The following is a 27,280-nucleotide window of genomic DNA, read 5'->3' as shown; positions in this document are numbered from 1 at the left end:
TTGAAAAGTGCTGGAATTTAGGCTAAAGTACTTGAAAATGCACTTAAAATGCACTTCTGCACTTAAAACACTTATAAAACACACGTAAATAATTTAAAAGTAATTTATATATATACAAATTGGCTTGTTATTTTGACATTTGTGCGCCTAAGCGTTTTGTGTGCGATCCGGTGACATTGTTGGCCTCAGTGACCCTGTTGTCTCATGCCGCTGTTTGCGTTCCGGCATCGTTTGATTTACAAATTAAGCACTGGGTGTAATAGTAATGTTGGTGTTTAGTGTACTCAAGCAGCCCAGCCCACTTTCGCAAATGGCGACACACCTGAGCAACTCTAGTGATATGGCAGTGTTGTAGAGACCAAGAGTGGCACGATGAACACTATTCTGACTAATGGCTAAGCACATTATGATGTTGCCACCACGCACCCCAGGGACACTGACGACGGCTCAGTGTCTTATCATGTGCCTTTCCCTGTGCCTTGTTTTAGTAAAGTTGTAAAGGAACTTTACAACCACTGCTGCTACATTAATATTTATTTTATTGCTGTACCTTTGGGTAAGAGAGTAATGTAATTTCAATCATTTGTATGTCCTGTACATATTCAGAACTGACAATTAAACTATTCAAGAAAAATCTAAAAAGATTGTACTAAGACTTAAATTATTCATGGGGGATAATAAAGACATACATTTTGGTCAATAACGTGTTTTTCTTGGCATCTGTTAAACTAATTAAAATCTGGAAGTTCTGGAAGTTCTGTTTACTGGGAGCAAAAACAGTCCGAGTTTCGAACGTAACATGGGCGTGGCTTCGGACTTGAGAAGAGGGTGGAGTTGGATGTGGGCGGGGTTGGATGTCCAACTCCGCCTTCCTGCAGGCTGCAGCGAGAGGCTTCTCGGTGATTCGGTGATTCGCAGACCACACTGCAGTTCCCCTGCCGGCCTGCACGGTCGCTGCTGAGCTCAATTACTGAAATGAAAAAGGAACGAATCAGCTGAGGAAGTGATTCGATTCAGTTCGTTCATTCAAATGTTTCGTTCATTTGAACGAATCGTTCGCGAACGACACAACACTAGAACACTCGCATTAGGAGGCACGGGGCAAATTAAGTCATTTGAAAATGTTGACTACTAAGAGGTGGGAGTGGAAGATCTTGAATTTATCATAACACACTTCGTATTAACACGCGTCCATACCGTGCAAAAAGTCAGCTAGACCTTTAACTGTTCTAGTTAAAGAAGAAAAAACTGTGTAAGTAGCAGCAGCCTTACAGAAACAATAATTCCCAGATTGTATCGCGTTTCTTTTCACAGGTCAATCAGCACCGCGATCAAACAATTCCCCTTGCTTTCGATTAAGCCGACGAGGGGGCTTGTGGATGAGAAACTTCAAATCGTGGTGAAGAATTTAAGACCAAAACAAGATGTAACACTTCGCTCACTGCATCAGTCAGAAGACAAGGATTTTTGGGAAGCTTTCGGACATTACGTCAGCGACGCAAACGGCTCTGTGACCGGTGAATATTTCCACTTTAGTAGTGAATACGTTTGATAAATATAGTAATAACAAATGACTCAGACACACTTAACTTCCGAAGATGATAGACCTCGGGTCGTAATAATCTTATTTATTTTGTCATGTAAAGCACTTTGAATTGCTAGTGTGTGCATGAAAGGTGCTATATAAATAAACTTAACTACATAGATGGCTAAACACGTAGTGTTGATTGCAAAAGTAAAGCTGGTTTAAATGGTCTAAAATATGAAAAGTATACCATTCCTTGAGACATTAAATTCCTTTAGGCCGGGCATTGACACATAGCGGGGGTCAGACATGACAATGGATGACTGCTGTTTGTAAATTAAGTTCATGAACAGGGTTGAGTACATTTATGAATTGGTGCATGTGTGCACGCAGTGGTAAAGGACGCTAGTGTGAGCGGCACCTATGTAGGTGTGGAGTCCATGGGACTGATGTGGAGTCTTCGGCCAGTACCAGGGAGCCGAACAGGACTAAGGTAATACCTACTGGACTACACCTACGTATGAGACAGGTGTTTCAGTAGTCTTTAATACACAGGGTCGTTATTTATAATGTTGTAGTCTACACATAAAGCAACAGGTTGAAAGCTTGACACTTGTATTTATATGGTTAATCATGAGTGTTTTGAAACTGAATAGTTTTTTTGTAACATGCTTTCTTTCTCTTTTCTCCTTCTCTGTTGTCTATTCATTCACGTATTTACACTCAATATAATTTAGGTTACGAAAGAAAGATGTCCTATCACCACTCGTACTCCACATTTCTGTGTATGACGGACATGTTTCTCAGGGTTTTACCCAGCTCACAGCCTTAGCGAGCCTGGTCATAGAGCGATGGTACATGGCTCCAGGTGTACGAAGAGTGGATATCCGGGAGAAAGGTGTTAGAGGAACTTTGTTCATCCCTCCAGGTACAACCCCAAACCTACAAACACACTCTGTGATAACCTGACGTCTCCACCTTATAGACATCAATGGGCACTTAAAGGGGAGAACACGCAACCTTGAAGTGTTCAGTGCTTATCAGAGGTGGGGACTCGAGTCACATGACTTGGACTCGAGTCAGACTCGAGTCATTAATATTAAGACTTTTGACTTGACTTGAAAAAATATTCAGAGACTTAGACTTGACTTGGACTTTTACACCAATAACTTGGGACTTGAATTGGACTTGAACCTGTTTACTTGCAAAGACTTGATTTTTTTTACCCCAAATCTAAATTTTAAAACGCATATTAATATTTATAAAGTGCGCCCCATTAATTTCATTTCCGTCCTTCTGACGCAGACCAGTCCTCTGCTTTTCCACACTCTGTACGTGTGTGTGTGTGCATGAGCTGCAGCACAACCAATCAAATGGGGGGTTGGCGAACGTAAATTTTTACCGGGCGGGGTGTAAAATGGACACAAATTAAGTATTATATCGCGATCGATCGATCGCCAGTGGTTGGTGCCAGAGCGAACTAGTAACTCATTGAATCATAGATGTGGATCAGAGGTAAATAAACTAGATTTTTTTCCGGCGTGAGAAATCGGATGTGTGGCGTGAGAGCGTGTGAAGACGGTCAAATGCGTGTGTCTCACGCTCAATGTGTGAGAGTTGGCAACCCTGGGTTCTGTATCTGAACTCGGGGAAGAGAGCCTCTCTCTGTCACCATCATAATATCCAGTTCTATCTCAGCATGGATTGTGTATTTGAAGACATCTACGTCGAGAAAAAAATATATTGACAAAAGTGGAGCGAGTTTTCCGCTATGGGGACATCATTCATCGTGCACAAATGACATACAGACTTTTGGCCAGCAAATGCAATGCAGAATAGTTTACTGAAATGTCTAAAGTTGCAGATTCCTGTTAATTGTTCAGTTCTTATATTTGTTTGTCTTGTGTCACTCACACATGTTCTCCAAGAAACCAGATAAGAGAAGAGAGGGAAAATGCTGTTATGGTTCTTTGTATTGTACTGTGAAAATATCAGCACTTTTTATTTGAACATGGAGTTCTACTTATGACTTTTTCACATAATATTTATTTCTGGAAAATTGTAGTTTAAAGTATGAATATTTTTGCAGCTAAGTTTAACAAATTGAACTGTGCAATAAAGAGGTGTAATTTTAATTTTTTTTTATACTTCGTGTTTTCAGTTGCACATGTTTTATCAAGATTTGAGGAGAATACAGATTTTAAAAAGATAATGTCTATTATTTACATTTAAAATATACCTGCAACATTGGTAAAAAAAAAAAAGACTCGAAAGGACTTGAAATTCCAAGTTTCAGACTTGGGACTTGACTTGACTGTTGCCTGTCTTGACTCGAGACTTGACTTGACTTGAGTGTCTTTGCTTGAGACTTGACTCGGGACTTGAGGTATAAAGACTTGGACTTACTTGAGACTTGCAAAACACTGACTTGGTCCCACCTCTGGTGCTTATAGATGAAAAGGCTGAGAGGTATGGAAGTAAATCAGTCAGTCGGAAGGCCTACCTCCGTGAAGCTGGCACCCCATGTGATCAGAAAGAGAATAAACATTTCTGCTCGCTTATGCGTGTTTGTTTAAAGAAACATTAGTGCTATAATTTTTTTTAAGTTATAAAGTGGTACTTCCTCGATGAGTGATGTCATCCAGAATCCCCTCAACATCCCAATTTCCTCGAGAGGGGGTTCGGTACCTGTTTAGTGGGACTAATGCCACAGGAGCGGCATTTAGCCTCTGATTACTTATTTTTGGTGAATGTATGAGCCACTTGTTTTTGCTAGCACAATTAACCATTTGCAGGATTTGTGGAAATAAAGATAGTTTATATTATATTTATAATTTTGTTTAATTGTTTGATCTGCTGAGTGAACAACAGCTGGCTAACCTCCTCTAAATGAGGAGTTCTGACTTTAGCAGAATGCTGTTTGTCAAAATGCCGAATTTACATTATAGCAGGCTTAAGATACAGTGGTAGACTGTAAGTAAAAAAAAAAAAAAATCACTACATGTTTATCAATATATGCTCATCATGTCCAAGCCATCAGTGTACTTGAAGCCAATGCGAGCAAGTGGCACTGCTTAAATACAACCAACATCTACCTTCTCCTGAAATATGTTTACGTGCCAGCTTCACAGAGGTAGGCCGTTCTACCACCGTAGTTCAAGGCACACTTAGTTGCTCTGCCACAGCTCTTAATTTGGCAAGAACAACAGTCACATCAGCATCAGATAAGGCAGAGAATTTTGCCACTTGCTTATTAGCCTTTCACACTGATTGCGTGTAAATTCACCATAAGGACTCGTCTGCTACCATTTGAATTAATCTAATGAGCACTTATGCGGCCATGTTTTTAAAAAATCCGCTTGTACTGCTTAGCTTGCTATAGCCCCATCCTGATTGGCTGCCTGAAGGGAAAAGCTGTGGATCCCGATTGGTTAATTAAAGAACAGGACTGTGGAACCTAATTGGCTGACTCTAGTGGAAGACCATTAAAAAGAAAATGCATTTTTATCAGAATCCATCCATCCATTATCCTTACCCGCACTGTTGGTATCGTAATGTTATTGCAAACAGGACAGGTGCTATTTCCCTTTTAATATTTGAATTTTGGATATCTTTTTAGCATGGTGGTGAGGTTGAAAATTACATTTTAAACGCATTATCATGGAATGCAAATGCATATTAAGTGAATAACATTTTACTTATAGTTTTGATACAACCTTTGCATGATCACATTGACTGTTCAAATCAGGAAATACATTTTCATCTAAATTAAGGCACATATAAGCATCAAAATGTATGTGTAAATGAAATATGAATAGACGTCTACCACATTGCAAATGGGAATGGAATTATTGCATTTGAATTTGAATTTTGAGCTCAAAGTTTGTATGAGTGGAACATGTAAATGAAAATTACATTGCCATTTTGTGTATTACATTTTAATTTTAATTCTGAGACCAATTCACTTCTATAGAGAGGAAGCAACATACTGGAATATACTGATTGTTGGTGCATCTACTTGCACATGGACTGATCAGCCTTTATTTGGGAAAGTTTGCAGTCATGAATCAAAATAAGGGGTCCTAATGATCTAATGCACATGGTTGACATCTCTCTGTCCAAGAAACCCAGCCTACTCTAGCATTGAAGCATAATGATGCATATTGCCTCAAGTAGGGAGAATAAAATTGATGTGTGTGTGTGTGTGTGTGTGTCCAGGCCCTGGCCCATTCCCTGGAGTGCTGGATATGTGGGGAGGGGGGGGAGGGTTGGTGGAGTATCGATCTGCACTCCTGGCATCACACGGCTTTGCTTCGATGGCACTGGAGTATCTGTTTCCAGGGGAATTAAAAAAAAATAAAGCTGATATCAGTTACATTGAGGTAAATCCATTTGTTATTTTTCCTTGAACTGAAAGTAATTGGTCGTAATTTGACACTTTAAAAATATTGCCAGAACTATTCATATAGGAGAGTACTGCAATTCTGACAACAAACACTAGGAACATAGAGCTAACAACAAAGTCAATTTGTGTTGAATGATTATTGTTTGTTCTCCGTGCTGAAGTGCACTGTGGTAGTCTCTGTAGAGGTTTGTACACACGTGTTATGTAATCAGCATAGTGGTTCCATATGAATGAGCTGTAAAAGGACTGTAGTAAACCACTAGCAGGCAGAGTTCACCCACTGACCCTTCACCTCAGTGTAAAGTGTGGTATGCATGCACGTGTGTCTGCCTGTGAGCACAAACAGACATTTGCCCCCTAAAGCCTGCTTTATACCTCCGGACACGGACGAATTTCGTCCGTCCGTACCAAACGTACCCTCCGTAGGGGGCCACTATACCTCTTTCCGTTTCCAACGTTGTTATGATTTTTTTTAATACATCCTCTAGAGGGCAGTATAGTCAAAATAGTCCAGCGCACCAGCAATCTCCTCCCAGCTGTTTTTGCATCGCTGTTTATCGCGATGACCTGGCACCGTAGCAGAATGTAGCCTCTAACCAACTCGCAAAGTTTCTCTTCTAACTCGAGCGTCATTTTTTAAAGTCCAGTACTCTTCTTCATTGATTTTCCCGAATTGGTGTACGCCCGATGCTTCTGACTCTCTACTGCCCCCTGATTTGCGGTTTATATTGCTCCGTTACTACGGATTCGTAAGCGCTCTGGCAACGGACCCACTGACGGATGAAACGACCTCCGGAACCGGACGAAAGGGTCCGTATCCGTAATTACCGTAGGGTGTGAATGGGCCTTAAGGGTAGCACATGGACAAAGTCTGTTTCTGTATAATGTACATTTAAATGCAGTATTCATGTTGTTGGTCATGTTTTCTTGTGTCTTCTTTATAAATTGCTTAATATAAATTGCTTGATACTGTTGACTCAGCATTTGTCATTTGGAATAATTTTTTAAGTTTGTATTTGTGTGTGTGTGTGTGTGTTGTAGATGGCATATCAGATCCTGCAGAATCATGCCATGGTGTGGAGGGACAGATTGGCTCTGTTTGGTCTCTCTCTGGGCACGTCTGTCACTCTTTCCATGGCCGCCAACTCCAAAGTCATCAAAGTGAGTTTCCCTTAAACACACACATTATCTTTTGTTAATAAGCATACATAAACATACCAAATAAGAATACAACCACATGTGCACAAATTGTAATACTATTTATTCATGTGTGTGTGCACGCATGGATGTGCATGGGTGTTTGTGCGTTTGTGTGTAGCCTCAGTGTTGTGTGTGCATCAGTGGCAGTCACACTCCAGTATTCAAGTCTTTGGATGAAAGCATAGACAATGTATCCAAGTAAGCAGTCAGAGTTTTTCTTATTGTTATGGAATATTTTTAAATAATAATAAAGAACAAAAGATGGAATTTGTTATCACCGTGACAAAATCACAGCTGTGATGTTATTGAAAACTGACACAAATTAACAAACAAAACATGCAAAAATTTTTATTTTTAGATCAATTTGTGGGCTGTAATTTTTATATGAAATTGTGACATGACAAAATGTTGGGAGGACGCAGTAGCATAAATAATGTTTGGTACTGACAGTGGATAGTTTCCAAATGTGCAGTGGACCGCACTAGAGTGAAGTCCAGACCACGGAATTCAGGAGAACCAGAGACTGGTTCTCTGAACTGGTCCTGGGCTCAAAAATAGCTGTCACACTTGACCAAATGTATCGAATTTGCAGAGCAAGTTGTTTTATTTCTCGAAGAAACACACTACTTTCACAGTGCCCGCAGAGTCCGAGGCCAAATGCTGACTCAAAATCTTGGGCTCTCAGAGTCACTGAATTGTGTCTGCTGGAATAAACTTTACAAATGTGTGACAGAGGGATTAAGGGAGCAGGTGAGGCAGACGGTGTCTCAAACTATTTTAATGTCCATAGCACCGGCAAGGAGTGACAACACACGAGTAGCACGTAGATGCTATACTGAAAGTCACAGGTGAAGACTGTTCTACAACTACAAGTAACATTAGTCTTACAAAAAATAAAAAACAAGCAAAGTGAAAAACAATTGAATTATGTATGTAGTTAGAAAACTTGCTCTCAGATTATGTAGTTGGAAAAATCGCTCAAGACTTGCTGGCATCAAACAGCCCTGCTCACTTGGCTAGAGGCTTTGGTGTGTTTTATTAGTTATGCCAGTGTCCACCTAAAAGCAATGCCAGATGTGTGTGATGTGATGTGGGTGAAAAGTCACCCTCAGATGTGTTTTACAAGTAGACATACGAGATACGTGATTCGTGCATCAATTTGTATTCGGTTTTGTAATAATAATGATTGTATTTATAAAGCACCTTTCATGAGACCCAAGGTCACTGTACAATAAAAAACAAAACAAAAAATACAGAATTTCATCAGCATAAAACAGTAAAGTGAATGTAAAGGAAAATGGATAATACTGTCAGATTTAAATCAATAACTGTAATGAAAGTAAAATAAGAATATAAAAAATACAACAAAATAAAATAATAATGTTATATAATAAAATACTAAACAATGATTAAACAAATGATTACTCACTCATAAGCTAGCTGATATAGATGAGTTTTCAGACTCATTTTGAACAGCGTTAATGACTGACAGGTACGTAACTAACTGACAGGTACGTAACTATCCTAAACTAACATTGCAGAGTTTAGGACCAGCGACACTAAAACCTCTGTCACCTAGATGCTAGTGCCTGGCATTTTTGCAGATGGAACTGTTAGGAGATGTGAATTAGAGGAGTATAAAGTATATTATGCTTTTTTTCATGTTATTGTGACTTTGGTTTCTAATGACATTCTGAATTTGAATGAATTTTACTAAATTCGGACTTTTTACAAATTAAAATTCCGACTTTTTTCCTGACTTTTAGAAATGTAAATAAATTTCGTGTAGAGAATAATCAGCTCATCTGGAGAGACATTATTTTGCCAATCCCAACAGATCCCTCTCTCAAAGTGGATGTAAGTAACATGATTATAATTAAAAAGGTCCTATAATAATGTAATATTTATTATATTTATTTATAATATTTATTATAGTCATCTCATTCTTTGTGCTTCATTGTAGTTTGTTTAATGCCGAATATTGTCAGAAACATATGGGTGTGTATGATATTTTGTGTGTGTCTGAAAGTGTACAGATTTGAATCTGTAGTTGTGTTTTGCCCATAATGAAATGCAGTATAACACACAGGTTGGCCAAATAACTTGTCCAGTGCTGTTGGTGGTTGGTGGTGATGATCAGAACTGGCCCACTCTGGAATCTGCTGAAGATGTAAGATGATATCCCTGTGCCATAATATACATACATAACCTATAGGGCAGCACAGTATATTGTTTTATAGCAATACTGAGATATTTTGTTATACAGTGACCATTGACACTTTTAATGTCCCTTTTAATACACATTCAGCTCAACAAAAATAAATCTGGGTCCCCTATTTTACAAAGTGATTATCTGGGATCTCAATGTCATGTAAAGTAGGTTTGAGGGCACCTTGTGTCTTTTGTTAACTTACCCAGCTAGTTACCACACATACTACAAAGAGACCCCTCACACAGTCACAGTACAATAACTGGAATCAGTCCTTATGTCAGTGGGTGCATAATAATAATAAATAATAAATTTTATTTAAAGCGCCTTTCATAAACACCCAAGGACACTGTACAGATAAAAAGGGAGAAAGGTCAGATATAGCAGTAAATAATATAAAACAATTAAGAGATATTAAAAGCAGTCCGAAACAGGTGTGTTTTCAGTTCAAGATTTGAAAGTCTTGAGTGAAGTGCAGGAACGCAGGGAAATGGGGAGCGAGTTCCAAAGCTTTGGGCCAACAACGCTGAAAGCTCGTTCACCGAACCCTTGTAGCCGGACTGGGGGAACAACCAAGAGGTGAGCATCAGCGGAACGGAGAGAACGTGCAGGACAGTAGCGTGAAACTAGCGAGGACAGGTAAGGGGGGGCCAGGTTCTGTAGTGAAGACCAGGAGTAATGTCTTGTACTGAATGCGGTATTGGATGGGTAGCCAATGAAGTGATATCAGTTTTGGGGTGTGCTCAGATGCTTTAGTCCGTGTCAGGACCCTGGCAGCAGAATTCTGCACATGATGGAGCTTCTTGATTTTACTGGCCGGCAGTCCGGCCAGCAGAGCATTGCAGTAGTCCAGTCGACTCGTAACAAAAGCATGACCAAGAGTTTCAGCCGCAGAGTCAGTGAGTGAAGGGTGGAGTTTAGCGATGTTTCTTAGATGGAAGAAAGCAGTTTTAGTAATGTTATTGATATGGGCTTCCATTGTGAGAGCTGAGTCCAAGATAACACCCAGATTACGGACAGTAGGTGATGTGGATGTAACGAATCCAGGAATTGAGATGGATAGTGAACAAGTTTCCGAAGAGTGGGTGAGGAGGCAATGAGAATGGCCTCAGATTTGCTATTATTTAGATTGAGAAAGTTCTTTGCCATCCAGGAATTGACATCATGGAGACAGCTGAGCAAGGATCCAGGAGGTTGTAGATCAGAGGGCTTGGAACAGACATAGATTTGGGTCTCGTCAGCATAGCAGTGGAACTGGAGGCCATGCTGTCAAATGATATTACCAAGGGGGAGGAGGTAGATTATAAAAAGAAGTGGGCCAAGGACTGAGCCTTGAGGTACACCAGATGTTACAGCAGAGCAGGTGGATCTAAAGCCGCTGAGGGAAACAAACTGCTGGCGGTCAGAGAGGTATGACTCAAACCATGATAGCACCGTATCAGATAGTCCAGTCCAGAGTTTCAGCCGGGTCAACAGTGAGTGGCAAACTGTGTCGAATGCTGCGGTGAAGTCAAGTAGAACCAAGATGTTAACTAGTCCAGAATCGGCTGCTAATAGAAGATCCTTCATCACTTGGACTAAAGCAGTTTCAGTGCTGTGGTTATTCCTGAACTTAGACTGGAACTGCTCAAATAGATTATTAGATGATAAATAGTCCTTTAATTGAGTGGCAACCACACGCTCAAGCAGCTTACTGAGAAAAGGGAGGTTGGATATGGGACGGTAATTACCGAGGTCCTCGGGAGCCAAACCAGGTTTCTTAAGGATAGGGGTGATGGCAGCCAATTTCAGTGAGGGGGGAACAATGCCAGAGGCGAGGGAAGCGTTAATAGTCCTGGTGAAGAGAGGACAGAGTGAGGGCAGACAGTCTTTAACCAGGCATGTAGGCAGAGGATCCAAAACACAGGAGGTGGGTTTTGCGGACTTGATGTACATCGCTACTGTGGTGGTATCCACTGGAGTGAAAGTTGAAAAGCAACAACTGACTGGAGGACTTTGTTGAACAGGGTCAGAAGAGGAGTTTGTGAGGGCTATGCCAGCATGAATCTTCCTAATTTTCTCTTCAAAAAATGTCATGAATTTGCTACACAGCATTGATGATGGAGTGAGGGCAAAGTTATTAGCAGGCCTTAAAAGCTTGTTAACTGTGGAAAATAGCGCTTTGGGATTGCCATGACAGTCTCTGATGTCATATAGGCAAATTCGCAGTCTGGCAATAAACCAGCTGCTTAGTAAATACTAATCAGCAACTTTATTAGAAACACTCTTGTATGTCTACAATTAAGGTCTGTACTTCTTCTGCTATGGTTAGGGTTGCAACGGTATGAGATTTTCACGGTATGATAACCGTCTCAGAAAATACCACGGTATCGCGGTATCACAGTTAGTTTGTATATTATTAAAAGATACACTGACCCTTAAAGAAATTACAACAAAAAGTTTTTTTTGTTCAATTAACTATTTATTGTAGAAACCTGGAACTATTGTATACAAAATGTCTCCTTTTAAAAAAATAATAAGCTGTACATATGTTTATATAAATACTGCAAAATTAGAGAAACCTAAATCATGGATTTCAGTACAATTATTTAAGTTTAAATTATTTAATATCTGATAAACTCAGCCTGGGTCAGTGTCTGATCAACAACTATTGTAAACGTCTGTTGTACTGCCAAGTTAGAATATAACCAGATACTGCAGAAAGAGAGGGTTTATTTCTGACATGACCCTCACAATAGAGATTTATATTTTAAGGCGTTCACACAGAGTCTGGTTTTAACATATGAAAAACAGGCACGTTAGAATTTGAAAATGAACGCATGTAAATTAATGGCGTCTTTCACATCTAGTGAAAGCAAGGACCATAAAAAGCTAGAATTATACTTTCACTAGTGACCGTAGCGCACGACTCCGCACAGTTTTCTTGTATTACGTTAACAAATGCGAGCCTCTTGTAATTCCAGGACGAAACATGAGAGAACGTGAAGACGTTAAGATTGGGCGTTTTGAAAATAAACAACCATTAAATAATGTGATGAAAAAGCGAATCATTTCGAGTATATGTATAAATATTTAACTTAAGTTTAAGGTGCTGGGAAATATTGAAACGGACCTTTACGTACAAGTGCTTTAATTCCACCTTATAAAGGTGTATGAACCCTGCAAACATGACTTTGTTAATTGCGCTGAGGCGCGGCGCGCATAGTGCATGACCTCGCGAATCGACAGCGCGCGAGACCCTTGCGCACGGGCGGAGCCACCGCGATTACGTCATTTTCGCCGCTGATTTTAGTTTAGCTTTTTTTTTTGTTAAAACATTTGTTAAGTCTGATGCACTTTCTGCCATTTTCACCGCTGTGTGCTGAGTAGCTGAACCGAAGCGGAGTTGCGCATGCACGGGTCAGTTTCTCCGCTGGCTTGCTTTTTACCAGTAATAAGCAAAGGCACACGGTATGATAACCGTGCATTTTAATACCATGGTATACCGTGAAACCGGTTACCGCTGCAACCCTAGCTGTGGTTCATGTGTGTCATCCATGGACATAATTTTGATTTCAAAAGTGGGGGGGACATGGATTCGTCACTATTTAAATATTTGGTTTTAACCGTAAAAACTTGGGGGGACCACAACCGGCTTTTGAAAAAGTGGGGGGGACATGCCCCCCCCCCCCCCCCCCCCCCAAATTACGTCCGTGGTGTCATCCTTTTGCCCTTTCTGGCCACAGTTTTTGACCACAGAACCCCTGATGGCTGGGTATTTTTTCATGGTGAACCACACTTAACTCAGTCCTGATATTGTATTAACCTGAAGCAGCTCTGTCACTACTCACTCCATGAGTCACTACTCTGCCTCTTACATGTCGGGGTCACTGCTATGTTGAGATTGGCACATCACCCAAATAATATCCACTGTTAAAAGAGGCTGGATTTGGAAAAAGTAGCAAATAAAGTAGCTAGAAAAATGTGCATGATGAGACAAATCTGTATGAAGGTGTATCTTTGTTAAAATGCTCATGTAAAGTGGTGAGGAGGGCTGTAGATTTAAATATTCAGTACTATGTACAGTACAGTACTATATATTCAGTATTATGTTCTTCAATGTTCTGTTGACATTTCAAAGCAAAATTACAACACAAATATGTTCTAAAGTCTGCTTGAATGAACCTAATTGGTTTTTTTTGTTTATTTTATTAGCACTACATCGAAAATATTTTAATTACAGTTTTGCCTTTTGTTTTAATCAGTCTTTTTTATATGCTTTGTTACATGCTGTTCTACAACTGCTAAAAATTCTAGCTAAACAATAGCAACTTGACAGCTTGATGGCTGTCAAGTGTTGTGCAGTGCCTAAGAGAGGAAGTGATATGTTGACTTAAACCTTGTATCACAATATATATTATATAAGGTAGCTTGTGGGTGTGTAGTGATTGGATAACTAGTTTAGATAAACCCAATATAACCTGACCTTGACCTAACCCATACATAAACCACACATAACCCATTGTTTATGTTTAGCATCATCTATGGTCCATTTCCCTTAGATACAACAGATAATGGAAAAGGCAGGAAATCGTCATCTGCTCCAAGTCCTCATCTACCCTGAGGCAGGTCACCTGATTGAGCCACCATACACACCACACCACCGGGCCACCAACTTCATACTGCAAGAAGGCCAAGAAAAAGGTACGTGTGCATGTCCTTTGATATTGCACTTGTACCATGATGTTGTGACGATGTGTGTATGTGCCCTGTGCTTTCTGGGGTGTGTGTGTGTGTGTGTGTGTGTGTGTGATTATAGTGCTCCTGCTCTGGGGTGGACAGACCAAACCACATGCAGATGCCCAAGAGGACTCATGGGAAAAAATTCTGGCCTTTCTACAGCAACATCTCTATCACACTACCCCACAAGCAAAACTGTAGTGGTGCATCATTTGCATGGAGGAGTATTTGAATAGAGAAAACCAAATAATTTTAGAAGGAGAAATGGTAGTATGCCATGCGCTACTAAACACGGATATCAGCAGATGCTGTTATATTATAAATGGAAAATATCGGCCCAATGTATCAGCCGACTTCTAGGTTGTCTGGTAGGGAAGAAAGGCAATCCCCTTATGAGGGGAAGGGGATGCTTTTTTGATAATCATATTGAAGGATTTGGGTACTGCATTGTCCTTATTGTTTGATAGGATCCATGAATACCAGCCAGTTACTCCAGTTGCGTTTGCTGAAGGATGATGTCCCATTACGTGCTATCCAAACAGCAATAGGCCAGAAGTGTTGAGGTTATCCCATTAAATGTCTATGGTGTGGTCATATGGAAAACCATAAGACACAGGAGAATATATTGAGGCACATTTTTGCTGGCCAAAAATGTATAAGATTGTGGTGGCCTACCGTCTATCCTGCTATGTGTGGCCTGAAAATCAGACCATGTTCTCAAAAGGTACCTTTGCAGCTAAGAGAAGCAAGCATTTGTTCTTGACACTACTGGATACAACTCAGGTTACCAGTGTTTCTGATACAGCTCCAGTACTGATATCTTGCATTTGAATGTTGGCAGATATTGTTTCATAAAAATAACAAAAAACACTGTGAAGCTGTTTAGTTATTTGGGTGTGTGAAATGTATTATATATAAACACATCATGGACTTGTAGTATAGTTAGTTGGGGATTTGTTTTGTGTGAATGTGTATTATATATGTATTATATATGATATTTTACAGACATCATATATGGATACAAGAGATAAAAATAAATAAACTTTTAAAAGTTTAAAAGACTAATTGTAAGCATTTAACTTTTTGTTCCTTCCAACTGACTTACAATTTTACTATGACACTGATTGTATCTGCTGCCATGGTCACCTGCTGGGTTCTGTTTTACTGAACTCACCCTCAAGCACACTCACACCTCTCTCTCTCTCTCTCCCCCTCCCTCTCTGGTTGTCTCTGCACAGTACTGCGGCCTCACTCACACCCACCGACATTTTAAAATGTAGTTCATCTGCATTTTTACACACACACACACAGGGTTATCAAATGGATGGCAATGGAAATCATTTGAGTGCATGCATTTGCATTTTAAAATAATTAAAAATATATATACATTAATGAGAAGAAAACTTAAACTCTTCAGCAGTGTATAAAACTGGGCTCAGAAATGGCAAACTTATCATGTGACCTGCTCATTTCAACCTGATAGACTTTATGATGGAATCGAATCGGTTTCCTGAAAGATGGTCTCGTACACGGTCTGGCACTGTTTGATATGCCTATAGGGCCAGAGGTGAAGTAAAGGCCCCTTTGAGGGATCTGAAGGCATGCATCATTGTGTCAGTCTGGGAGATTTGCTCAGGATGATCTTGAGAGCAGCATTGTCACAAATTTTTATCATAGTAGAAGCAGTTTGGTATCCATTGACATCAGTAGGTAATCAGCCCCAGAAAGAGATAGTGGGCTTGCACCACTGCAGCTTGGAGGAAGATTAATTGAATCCACACTGAATGAGGTGGTTTAACAGAGACACAGGACCTTAATTGCAGACAGAGGCGTCAGTGGCGGAGAGTGTAGCTTGTCATTGTCAGCGATGCAAACGGCTCTGTGACCAGTGAATATTTCCACTTTAGTAGTGAATACGTTTGATATATATAGTAAGAATAAATGACTCAGACACACTAACTTCCCAAGGTGATAGACCTTTGGTCGTAATAATCTTCTTTCTTTTCTTGTGTAAAGCACTTTGAATTGCCAGTGTATGAAAGGTGTTATATAAATAAACTGCTTGCCTTAACTACATAAGAGGGTTTTCCATCCACCAAGTTTTTGCGCATTTTGAAAATGCGCATAAAAAAAGCTGGATGGAAAAAGACCAAAATTCGAAAAAAGCCCCAAATATCGCAAAAAGATTTTTACGCTAGGAGGAGGTGGAAAAGTTAGACTATCGCATCACCAAAATTCTGAAAAACTGGATGGAAAAGGGTTTTTCGCATAAACGATGACGTATCATGCCTCAAGTCATGTGGTTCAGTACATGATCACGATGTAAAGATGGCAAATGCATACAAAAACAGTTCTGGAGAGAGCAAAAATTTAATTTAACTTCTCCATGTATAGAAAAGAAAAAGAAAAAAATGTTTCAAAACCTCAACGTGCAAAAATGCGTAACTGCCAGATGGACGTAAAACCACTATTGTTTGGCGTCCTCTCACGTGATCTAAAGTTTATTCGCATAACTGTAATTAATGGAAACAAGGCTTAATTCGCATTTTTTTCTGCCGAAACTTGGAAATTGCGCATTATTTTTTCGAAAGGTTTGGATGGAAACCCGGCTATAGTTGGCTAAACAAGTGGTTTAGAAATATGAAAAATATACCATTCCTTGAAACATAAAATTCCTTTAGGGCATGACAATGGATGACTGCTACTTAATTACGTTCATGAACAGGGTTGAGTACATGAATTGGTGCATGTGTGCACGCCAGGAGCGAACCGTGACCATTAAACCTGGGCCCGCTAAATCCCCCCCCCAAAAAATTTTTTGTTTCCTCTCCTAATAAACTGCACTAAAGAATAAACAAAAAAACGAGACGACAGTATAGCTTTAGAAACGCATGTAGTGCGTTCAAATAACATTTGTACTAGAAAACTTGTTAAGCAAAATAAGTTTCCAAACAAAATAAGGTAATAAGGTTTCACAGCTCCGTAGTTCTCGCAAGCGGAATATGTAAATGAGGACGTCAAAGGGCCAAATCGAAACTAGCTAGCGGCGGTAGGCTAACGACAGCTAGCGTCGCCACAGCGGGCGGAAATTATCATACAGTTAAGCCCGCCCACTAAGAGGGAAGATATGATTGGTCAATTTTACTGTCATTTGAAACTGGTATTGCGCTGAATTATAACTGCCTGGTCCTCTGTAAACGAACAGTGGGCATCACAGTCCTGATAGGGGCTCATAGGCTTCCACTTAATCCCTCACCTTCCAACACAGATTGAATAGACACGGTTGAACAGTGTTCTCAAGTCTCACGCATTGAGCGTGTGACACACGCATTTTACCGTCTTCACACGCTCTCACGCCACACTTCCGATTTCACACGGCGAAAAAAAAAAAAGTAGTTTATTTACCTCTGATCCATATATATATGTCGCCCTCCACTGGCGATCGATACAGCGAAATACAACAATGTTTGCCCCCCCCCCCTCAACAACTTACATTCGCCCCCAACACACCCCCGCTCAACAACTTACGTTCGCCACTCTCACACTCTGAAATGAATTCAAAACTTGAGAGCCCTGCGGTTTAATATTTTATTTGCTTATATTTTTGTAATTGTTTAGATGTCGATTGTAAAATTGTAAGTAGATAAAATAAAATTGGATAATTATATATTTATATATATTAGGGCGTAGAGGGCCCTGACGGTTCCCCACTGGTGCACGTAACCTGCTTTCTTTCTCTCATTTCTCCCTCTCTGTTGTCTATTCATTCATGTATTTACACTCTATATAATTTAGGTTACGAAATAAATGTCCTCTCGCCACGGGTATTCCACATTTCTGTGTATGATGGACATGTTTCTCAGGGTTTTGCCCAGCTCACAGCGTTAGCGAGTCTGGTCATAGAGCGATGGTACATGGCTCCAGGTGTAAGAAGAGTGGATATCCAGGAGAAAGGTGTTAGAGGAACTTTGTTCATCCCTCCAGGTACAAACACAAACATACAAACACATGTGCAAATGTTTTGGTGATATCTTGTTGACACAATTGGCATTTATTGGCTACTTAATTTGACATAAAACTGAAACTATATGGTGGGACACACAACCTATTCTAGGTGAGACATAAAGAAGTCACAGCACATTAACTAACGTAAGCTAGTCCGCCAGCTAGCTAGACAACTTCTTGTGTTTTCTAGCTAATTTATTGGACGTTTTGGCGAATTTAACTAGCTAGCACTCGCTTAGTAACTTGTTTAACTAACGCCAGTGTCTTTTTGTTTTGTTTAATTCAATTTTTGTTAATATTACTGTGTTTCTGAACAAGACTGCAATTTAATGGTTCATACTCTACGTTTTACATGAGCACATTAGCAAGGCAAGTGTGCAGCAGAGGAGGCAAATGGTACAAGCTGAAGTGCGTTACCAAGAGGAGGAAACACGGAAGGCGAAAGCTGTCGAACTAGCCACCCAGGGGACATGGACCAGATGGGACCTCCCAAATAGGAGGGTCACATGGTCTGAACTTTGGAGGCTGGAGCCATTCCGTGTAAGCTTTCTCTTGAGGTCTGTGTACGACGCCCTGCCATCACCAGTGAACTTGGTAAGGTGGGGCCTGAATGCTTAGGGGGTTGCTGTGATACTGAGAGATATAAATCACATTGGTCTTCCTGTTGCCGTGTGTAGATGTTTTGCAGATCTGCATCAGGCCAGGCTCACCACTCAAAGCTCTACACAGAAGATGCAGCTCCTGGGGGTCCTGAATGCCTGTGTTTCAGTCTGGTGCCCTGAGTTTGGAGAATACTATGAACAGGTCCAGCTACATAGCCCTCTGAAGAACACATCAGTACCACGTGCAGGACCTGCACACAGTCTTCTTTGTTTTTTCACTGTGCTGCTGCCGAAATCCAGGAGCAAAGCCCCATTTGACGTTCTATGCTGTCTTCCACAGAATGCCCATGAGTTCCTGATGCTGTGCTTTCAGCTGCTGAAGGAGGAAGGAGAGATACTCAGGGCCTCGGCTTTCTCTTACATCTGCCCTGTAGCTAACTTTGAGTTTTACATCAAGTCCATGCGCACCTGCAGCAGGTAATTCTGTTATATCCCCACATCTTTATTTAGTAAATGGACTTGTCTTAACTAGTCTTAACATGTGTTCATTTAAAGTGTGCATTGTCACAAAGTATGTGATAACTCATATAGGGGTGACCTGCAATAGTCGCTGATTCGACTAGAGTCGACTATACCCCCTAGTCGACTATGAACGTCATAGTCGAATGTACCATTCTAACTGCATGGGGGTGCCCAAGGATGCAGCTAAGCATTAGTTGTTACATGAAATGTCTTTGTTTTCATTATATATAACCTTTTGTCATATAAAATCATACTAATTTCTGTTAATAAATATTTTAAAATTATGTTTGCGCATTAACAATCGGCATCTTCCTTACTACACATCAATAAATCACACCCTGCTGTTGCACAATCCAAACGAGCGGAGCTGAACACGCTACAGAATACGCGCAGCATCTGACGAGATTATAATGGCTACTAAAAACCTTCAAAAGTATTTTGAAAAACAAAGATGAATCAAACAAAGTAAAGTGCAAGTTATGTCATCAACGTCTTTCATTTCGCACGACAACAACCAACATGGCATACCATTTAAAACGCGTAAGGCGAAAAAAAAAACGTTTGTCGTTTCAGTCGTGTCGTCTCGAGTCGTCGCGGTGCGTCTCGGCAAGTAGGCCTATAGCCTAAACATTTTTTTGTTGTTTGCATTTAAACCCCGTTACTTGAACCTTTCCTTGTATTATTTTGCTGTTGTGTGGCAATTTTTTAATATTTTCAGGCAGGCATATTTTATTTAAAATATTTTTGACTTTTTGCACAGTGCCTGTCTGACAGTTCGATATGCGCAATGCGCACTGACAGTTAATGTTCTCTGTTTCATTAAAAAAATAAATAAGTAAATAAATAAAAGCTGAATAAAGCCAACCTACCGTGTTTATTCATTTATCTGAGTGTTTTAGGTTTTTACTTTGAAGAGGAAAAAAGTCCTGAATGAGAACGCTATCCCGTTTAAGGTGCTCTAAATAAAAAATAAACCCGAATCGACTATTAGTCGACTAAAGGGAAAAGCTTACGAATCAGATTCGACTATGAAAATCCTTAGTTGAATACACCCCTAAACTCATATACTGTGTATGGGATACAGTGCGTTATCTTTGTGTGAATATTGTAATGTCTCTGTTCTATTTTGTGAAAGCTGTGGACTGCAGAACACCAGAGTGGAGGACTTTAATCACCTCTCTGTTAACCTGAGCTCTACCTTGACTGACAGCCTACAGTTACTTCAAGGTTTGTCAGCTCACACACTTTTACTGGACAACACTTTATTACCATTTTATTAAATTAGAGCAAGAGTACCGTTATGGCATGCTGCCATTCAAATTTTTGTCACAAAACAGCCAACAGTTTTGGAGTTTTACTGTGAATGTGGTCAAGGCAGCAAGGCACATGAAGAGATGGAGTTTTCCTCACTCCCACAGTGAGTCTCACCTTATGCAAATGAGCAGAAACAATGATTTTTAAACCAGTCCAACTCGCACACACTTCAAGTCCTTAAGTTGTTTTCTCTTTGGAGCAGAGTTCTGATCCGACATGTGAAGTGGTTTGACATGCTGGGCCAAAAGCTAAGAAACCTGATGGACATCCCAGCAGAGCTGGACCTCTCTGTCCTTCCTGGGGTGTCTGCACTCGGGCAGCAGTTAAGGTGAGGTCATACAACAGGCTGAGCCTACTGACTCTGTCCACCCTCACACATTTAGCTATAAAACGCTGACTGAATGGCTATGTGATTTGTCCACAGTGGACCAGCTTGCACCCTGGACAAACCTCACAAAAGACCGGATTACCTGCAGAAAAACTCTCTTCCAGAGCAAGGTAGATATCTGCGTTTTTCTCACAGTGAAATATTGAACTTTGGAGTGACAACAGGTAAACGTATAAGTATCTGCCATAATGATGTCGTTCTCTTAACCTATTAATAGTAAATGAGAGCAGAGAAGGACTGGTAGGAAAAGGACAGCACTTCAGGCCACTGGTGAGGAGAGAGATAGAGAGATCAAAAAGAAGGGAGAGGCTGAGTGAGACTGAGGAAGAGAGGCTGAGACAGACAAACAGATATGAGAAAGCCCTGTATCAACGATCTATTATGCTTTTTCACTTGAATCATATGGAAGGATGTATATGTATGTTGTGTTTGCAGGAATGTGTTTCGAAATACAGGCTGAACGCTGTGGTGTTTCATTTGGGTGTCCGCATGGACAGTGGTGAGTAGTCTGACATTTTTCACACCCATGCAATAGAAACTATAGGATGACTACTGACCGCTTGCTACCCCTAAAGGGCACTACATCAGCCATGTAGCTGAGGAAGGAGAGAGCTGGCTGTCATTCAATGATTCGGAAGTTGCAAGAACGAATGAGGCAGCCATCCTTAAGTGTGCGGCAACAACAGCCTACTTGCTCTTCTACGTGCAAAGGTAGCAGCTCACCTTCTAACTTGGGTACATTTACTGAAATTCAATAGGCTGAATTCCAACTGTTCCTGTTTTGCTGTTGTGTCCAGTTTAGCTGGAGAGAGGAACGTGGTCCCATGGAAGGAGGACCTGGGGGAGGCAGCAGTGTCCCCCTAAACCCAACACCACACCGGGTCCAAGTCAGAATACACATGTAAGAATCTACAGCCACACTTTATAAGAAAGGGTACGCTTCTACTCTGACCAGTTCGGGTCTACTGCTGTTCCTCTCATCCAATCGTAGGACACAGTTAATTATGAATGGCTGTAGCCTTTCAGATTTGGGAACATAGGTACTGCGGTCTGTCAGGACTCAACTGAAACACATTCCATAAGCTTATATATGTAGGTAGGAAATTAGCCTTTACCCTGCCCTAGGCCTTATAATCAAAATGCTACTGGGCGCAATTAGAAACTTCGTTCCTAAATTACCACTCACACTTGCGTGTGTGAGCGGTATCTTAACCCAGTAAAATGAATCGTTTTTCTCCACATCCTCATCAATCGGCAGTAGTTGGAACAGCATAGAGAAATAACCGACAGCACTGAGAAATAACCAACATTTACTCTTTATTTGCATATTTCAGGAGTGAACCTGAAGCTCTGATGTGACGTTGCTGACGTGATGATGTAGGACCAGATGCATCAGATGACACTTCTTGTGTCCATCATTCTTTAACATCACTAAAAAATTAAAGACTTGTTTAACTTCACCTGCTACTTCAGGATTTTTTTATAGAGGAGCTTTCTCCTACATGCATCATGTCACACTCAGGCAAAATCAAGTGAAAGAACTACTAATACTCTCATTGTTTGCACACTACCTCTGGGCACTGAAGAGACTTCAGTGTAAGTGAGCCTAAAAGGGGCGTTTACCCTACATGCTTATAAAACTAACTAAGACGTTCTGAAATTATAGATAGGATACCCTTTGTCCGTTTATTTATAAGTTGTGGGCTGATATGAAATATATTTTTTCACTGGAAGTTTTACATTAGCTAGCAGGACCGTACTGCACCTCGTGGTCTGTCATGTTGCAGCTCCTGCTATTGCAAAATTACAACAACAAAAGTTGGGAGAGAATGGCAGTTCTGTATGGGATTTTTTATATGACTACGAGAAAGACTACATGTCTTGTAGTGGAAACAGGTGATAAAATATATGGAGTAGTTCTCAAGAGGGAAAACCCACATGAATCTCAAAGCTCACACAATCACACAAGAGGGTACCTTGACAAGTACCTTGCCAGTAACTTGACATGCTGCCTCTCTGAGTAGCTCTGCAGAAAGAGAAGCAACATCCTGGCTAGGTAGCACCGGGAAGGAGACGACCATAATGGACCATTTTGACCAGTGATCAAATAGCTGCTGGTTAGTTAATATGCAGGAGGATGCACTGGTTAACGTGTTGAGACGATGTCAACAATACTTGATTGCCTTCAAAAGGTTTAGCTTTTCATTCTAACCAAAATACACAATATTTACTCTGACCTATTTTAATACTGCACCTGACAAATAGTATGTGCTACAAATGCACAATGATGTATAATACATGAAATATATTTAGGGGAATTATAGTGGTCCTTTCGTCCACCATCGTCACAAACGCGATTCCTCAGGGCACCGGACTTCAAATTCGATCACTCCACAAAAATCCATTTATTATTAGACCTTTATTTATACAGGTTGTCCCATTGAGACTTGGTGTCTCATTTACAAGAGAGACCTGTTTCCAATACAATATAAAACAACAATTAAGCTAAAAAAAAACCCAAATAATATACATATTGTTCAAATCAAATCAAATCAAAGTTTATTTGTATAGCGCTTTTAAAAACTCAAGTTGTCGCAAAGCAGCTTTACAGGGTTTACAAGGTTAACAATACTATGGGTCCAGAACCCTAATGAGCAAGCCAAGGCGACAGTGGCGAGGAAAAACTCCCTATAATGGTGGGGAATAGGAAGAAACCTCGGGAGAACCAAGACTCAAAAGGGAACCCATCCTCCATTGGGCGGCCCGTTAACACACAAATACACAAGTCACACATAATTCGCACAATCAGACTAGGTAAAAGGTAGAATTGAAAGTTCTGGGTTTTGATATTGTCACTGTAAATGTCTGTTGATGAATGCCAGGCTTTCATTCCGTGTCGGAGCAGTGATGCTGGTATTGTAGGCTCCGACTGCAGTGTTACTCCCCAGGTGAACCCCGGTATCATCACATCCACCAGCAGCCAGACCATCCCCCAGGTGCCTGTATCCAATCGTCTTGGGTAGAGCCATGCAAGAAGATAGATAATACAGACTGAGTGGACATGAATTTAAACCACCGTTGATTTAAATGTACGTAGCTCACGTGCCAGTGATCAGCATGTGGCTCCGGCAGACTAATCTATAGCAGCATAACTAAAGGGAGGGGTTCAGAGGTGACCACAGGCATGAGGGCTCACTGAGACATTGCTTTCCAGTCAAGTCATAGTCACAAATAGAGTGATGCCAAGACACAGCTGGATGACAGCATCAACATCTCAGATCACCAGAAATCTCAACGTCTGGGGGCCCCCAAGCCCCTACACCTTACAAGGGGAATTTTAGCTGAAGGCTTGACTAAACAGGTGAGTCTTAAGTCTAGATTTAAAGATTGGAACTGTGTCAGAGTCTCGGATTGGAGCTGGAAGGCTATTCCATAATTGAGGGGCTTTAAAAGAGAAAGCTCTGCCTCCGGCTGTAGTTTTACTAATTTTTGGAACTACGAGAAATCCAGCATTTTGGGAGCGCAAAGGGCGAGATGGGTTGTAGTAATCAATGAGTTCACTCAGATATTGTGGGGCAAGACCATTTAACGCCTTATAGGTTAACAGGAGAACTTTAAATTCAATGCGATATTTAATCGGCAGCCAGTGTAGTGCGGCGAGAGTGGGACTAATATGATCGAATTTCCTAGCCTTGGTTAGGACTCTAGCTGCGGCATTTTGTACAAGTTGTAGCTTCTTTATGGAAGGTTTAGAGCATCCAATTAGAAGACTATTACAGTAGTCCAATCTCGACGAGACAAAAGCATGAACTAGCTTCTCTGCATCAGCTAATGAAAGTAAGTGTCTCAGCTTGGCAATATTACGTAAATGGAAAAAGGCAGCCTTAGTGACATTGCATACATGTGTGTCAAATGAAAGATCAGAATCAATAGTGACACCTAAACTTTTTGCAGTAGATTTTGGTGTTACTGTAAAACCATCTAGGGTAAGGGGAATATCAGCCCAATTGCTTCTAACAGCTTTAGGCCCAAGAATCAGTACCTCAGTCTTGTCAGAATTTAGTTTAAGAAAATTAGACGCCATCCAGTTTTTAATATCCTGGACGCAGATCTCAATCTTGAGAGTTGTGGTGGTATCATCTGGATTAGAAGATATATACAACTGAGTATCATCTGCGTAGCAATGGAAGCTAATACCATGCCTACGAATGATAGTGCCCAGTGGTAGCATATATAATGAGAATAATATGGGGCCCAGTACAGATCCTTGTGGGACACCATACTTTACTTTAGAATGCTCAGAGCATTCGTTATTTACTAGCACAAATTGGTAACGATCTGTCAGGTAGGACCTGAACCAGGAGAGTGCTTGACCTCTTATGCCAATGAGTGTCTCCAGTCTATTAAGTAGAATATTATGATCAATGGTGTCAAAAGCAGCACTGAGGTCTAGCAGTATGAGAAACTAAATGTGTCCTTTATCAGAGGATATTAAGAGATCATTCAGTACTTTAGTTAGTGCTGTTTCAGTGCTGTGATGAGCTCTAAATCCAGACTGAAATAACTCTAAGACATGTTCTGTCTGTAAGAAGGAAGAGAGTTGTGAAGAAACTACTTTCTCTAAAATTTTGGATATGAATGACAGATTAGAAATTGGCCTATAGTTGGACAGTTCTTGGGGGTTAAGTCCAGGTTTTTTAATTAGCGGCTTGATGACTGCAAGTTTAAATGAACTGGGAACGTAGCCCAGGCTCAGAGAATAATTTATTATAGTAAGCAACGGTTCTACATTGCTGTGCAGTAATTCTTTAAGTAGTTGGGTTGGTACAGCATCTAGTATGCATGTGGAGGGTTTAGCAGATTTCACCAGTGAAATAAGCTCCTCACGACCAATTGGGGAGAAGGACTCTAACAGGGCATCAGAGCTGACCAGACAGCTGTCAAGGTGCATTGGCATGTTGACAGGCTCTGAGATAGCACTACTAATGTTTTCCCTAATTTTATCAATCTTATCATTAAAGAATTTCATAAAATTGTTACTGCTACACTCTAGTGGAATAAGAGAATTGTTTTGTTCATGACTCCTCGTAAGGCTGGAAACAGTTTTAAAAAGGAGTCCTGAATTGTTTTTATGTTTTTCTATTAAGGCCGATAAGTATAAGGACTTTGCCATATGGAGGGCATGCTTATATTCAATAAGGCTGCTTTTCCATGATAGTCTATACACTTCTAACTTCATATTTCGCCATTTACGTTCCAGGATCCACGCGGCTCGTTTGAGGCTACGCGTGTGCTCATTGTACCATGGCGCTATTCTTCTCTCCGTGGCTCTCTTATATCGTAGTGGTGCAACTTTGTCTAAAGCTATACGAAGGGAAGTCTCGACGTGCTCGGTGAAACGCTCTAGTCCTTCCTTCATACACATCATAAAACATAACATACAATATATAACAAAAATTAACAGTAACTAAATAACTAATATTCATAAAACATAGCATATTTATATAGTTTAATTATTACATGTGCAAGTATCTAAATCTATTCTCTAGAACTTTCAGCAGAGCTTTAAAATCCCTAAGTGTGACCAGACTGGACAGCTTCAATTCCTTTTGAAGCAGGTTCTAGCTGGAGGGACCGGAAAAAGAAAACGCCTTTTTACCAAGCTCAGTCCGCACCGAAGGAACATTAAAAGAGATAAAATCCTGGGTGCGAAGGCTGTAACATTGCTCTTTAACAGAAAAAAAAGTAAAGAGGTGCCAGATTAAGATTTATGACTTTGATCCAGAAGCGACACCTTGCTGAAAAGCTTCCTAAGATGGCTGGCTAGCTAGTCACATTATGTATCTTGTGGTAATTATTCATTTATTGTATCAACGAACTACGTACGCTAGTGAAACCTATGTTTGCGCAAGTGATGCCAGGGACAGAATAGAAAACCTAACAAAGTTAGGTTAGCATACCTTACCTAGCATACTTAACTGATCGTGATAGCTAGCTAGCTCTCTATAATTTGACAATGAGGATTAAAAGAAATGCATATTTATATCAAAACAATTTTGGTCTTCAAACTAAGACCAATGTCTGTTTTTGTACGCTAGGGTCTAGTTCGTTTTAAATGGTGCAGCAGTTAATTATGCCAGAATGGAACAGCACCGCAGTTTATGGTGGAACATGGAAAAACAAAACTGGTGAACATCTAGCAATGTGATTTTGATAGCCTAAACCCCTGTATCAAGGTGTAAATGAAAATGAAAACATTTAATGTGCCATATTTGTCAATTGTGATTTTTCACCGCAATCGAAATTTGTCCTCTGAATTTACCCACCTGTGCAATTAGAACACACACACAAACACACACACTTTATTTGGATTATGTTACAGGTTTTGCGT

General features: G+C 40.4%; 3 protein-coding genes across 3 annotated transcripts in view; 2 read left to right on the top strand and 1 right to left on the bottom strand.

The window, feature by feature from the left end:
- The first annotated feature begins 1,012 nt into the window (after window positions 1-1,012).
- On the top strand, window positions 1,013-15,077 carry LOC143513995 (acyl-coenzyme A thioesterase 1-like). Its single transcript, XM_077004694.1, has 11 exons — window positions 1,013-1,138; window positions 1,315-1,517; window positions 1,919-2,018; window positions 2,263-2,453; window positions 5,744-5,907; window positions 6,972-7,091; window positions 7,249-7,328; window positions 8,897-8,987; window positions 9,220-9,300; window positions 13,881-14,022; window positions 14,138-15,077. Exons 1-11 carry the CDS (start codon window positions 1,122-1,124, stop codon window positions 14,257-14,259), a joined length of 1,311 nt encoding a protein of 436 aa, XP_076860809.1. The 5' UTR covers window positions 1,013-1,121; the 3' UTR covers window positions 14,260-15,077.
- Window positions 15,078-17,886: 2,809 nt separating this feature from the next.
- Window positions 17,887-22,263, top strand: LOC143513758 (ubiquitin carboxyl-terminal hydrolase 37-like). Its single transcript, XM_077004491.1, has 11 exons — window positions 17,887-18,657; window positions 18,741-18,867; window positions 19,006-19,142; window positions 20,323-20,414; window positions 20,525-20,604; window positions 20,704-20,829; window positions 20,926-20,999; window positions 21,325-21,388; window positions 21,465-21,600; window positions 21,687-21,790; window positions 22,224-22,263. Exons 2-5 carry the CDS (start codon window positions 18,796-18,798, stop codon window positions 20,548-20,550), a joined length of 327 nt encoding a protein of 108 aa, XP_076860606.1. The 5' UTR covers window positions 17,887-18,657; window positions 18,741-18,795; the 3' UTR covers window positions 20,551-20,604; window positions 20,704-20,829; window positions 20,926-20,999; window positions 21,325-21,388; window positions 21,465-21,600; window positions 21,687-21,790; window positions 22,224-22,263.
- A 1,238-nt stretch (window positions 22,264-23,501) lies between these two features.
- LOC143513993 (acyl-coenzyme A thioesterase 1-like) overlaps window positions 23,502-27,280 on the bottom strand; it is a 40,238-nt gene continuing 36,459 nt past the window's right edge. Inside the window, exon 10 of the mRNA XM_077004690.1 lies at window positions 23,502-23,903. Within this exon, the coding sequence (XP_076860805.1) occupies window positions 23,742-23,903 (162 nt within the window). The 3' untranslated portion in view covers window positions 23,502-23,741. The remainder of the gene's footprint in view (window positions 23,904-27,280) is intronic.

Source organism: Brachyhypopomus gauderio, chromosome 5 (genome assembly GCF_052324685.1).
Source record: "Brachyhypopomus gauderio isolate BG-103 chromosome 5, BGAUD_0.2, whole genome shotgun sequence".
Lineage (NCBI taxonomy): Eukaryota > Metazoa > Chordata > Actinopteri > Gymnotiformes > Hypopomidae > Brachyhypopomus > Brachyhypopomus gauderio.
Note: the sequence above shows the minus strand (reverse complement) of the source record. Positions and strands in the feature narration are given on the sequence as shown.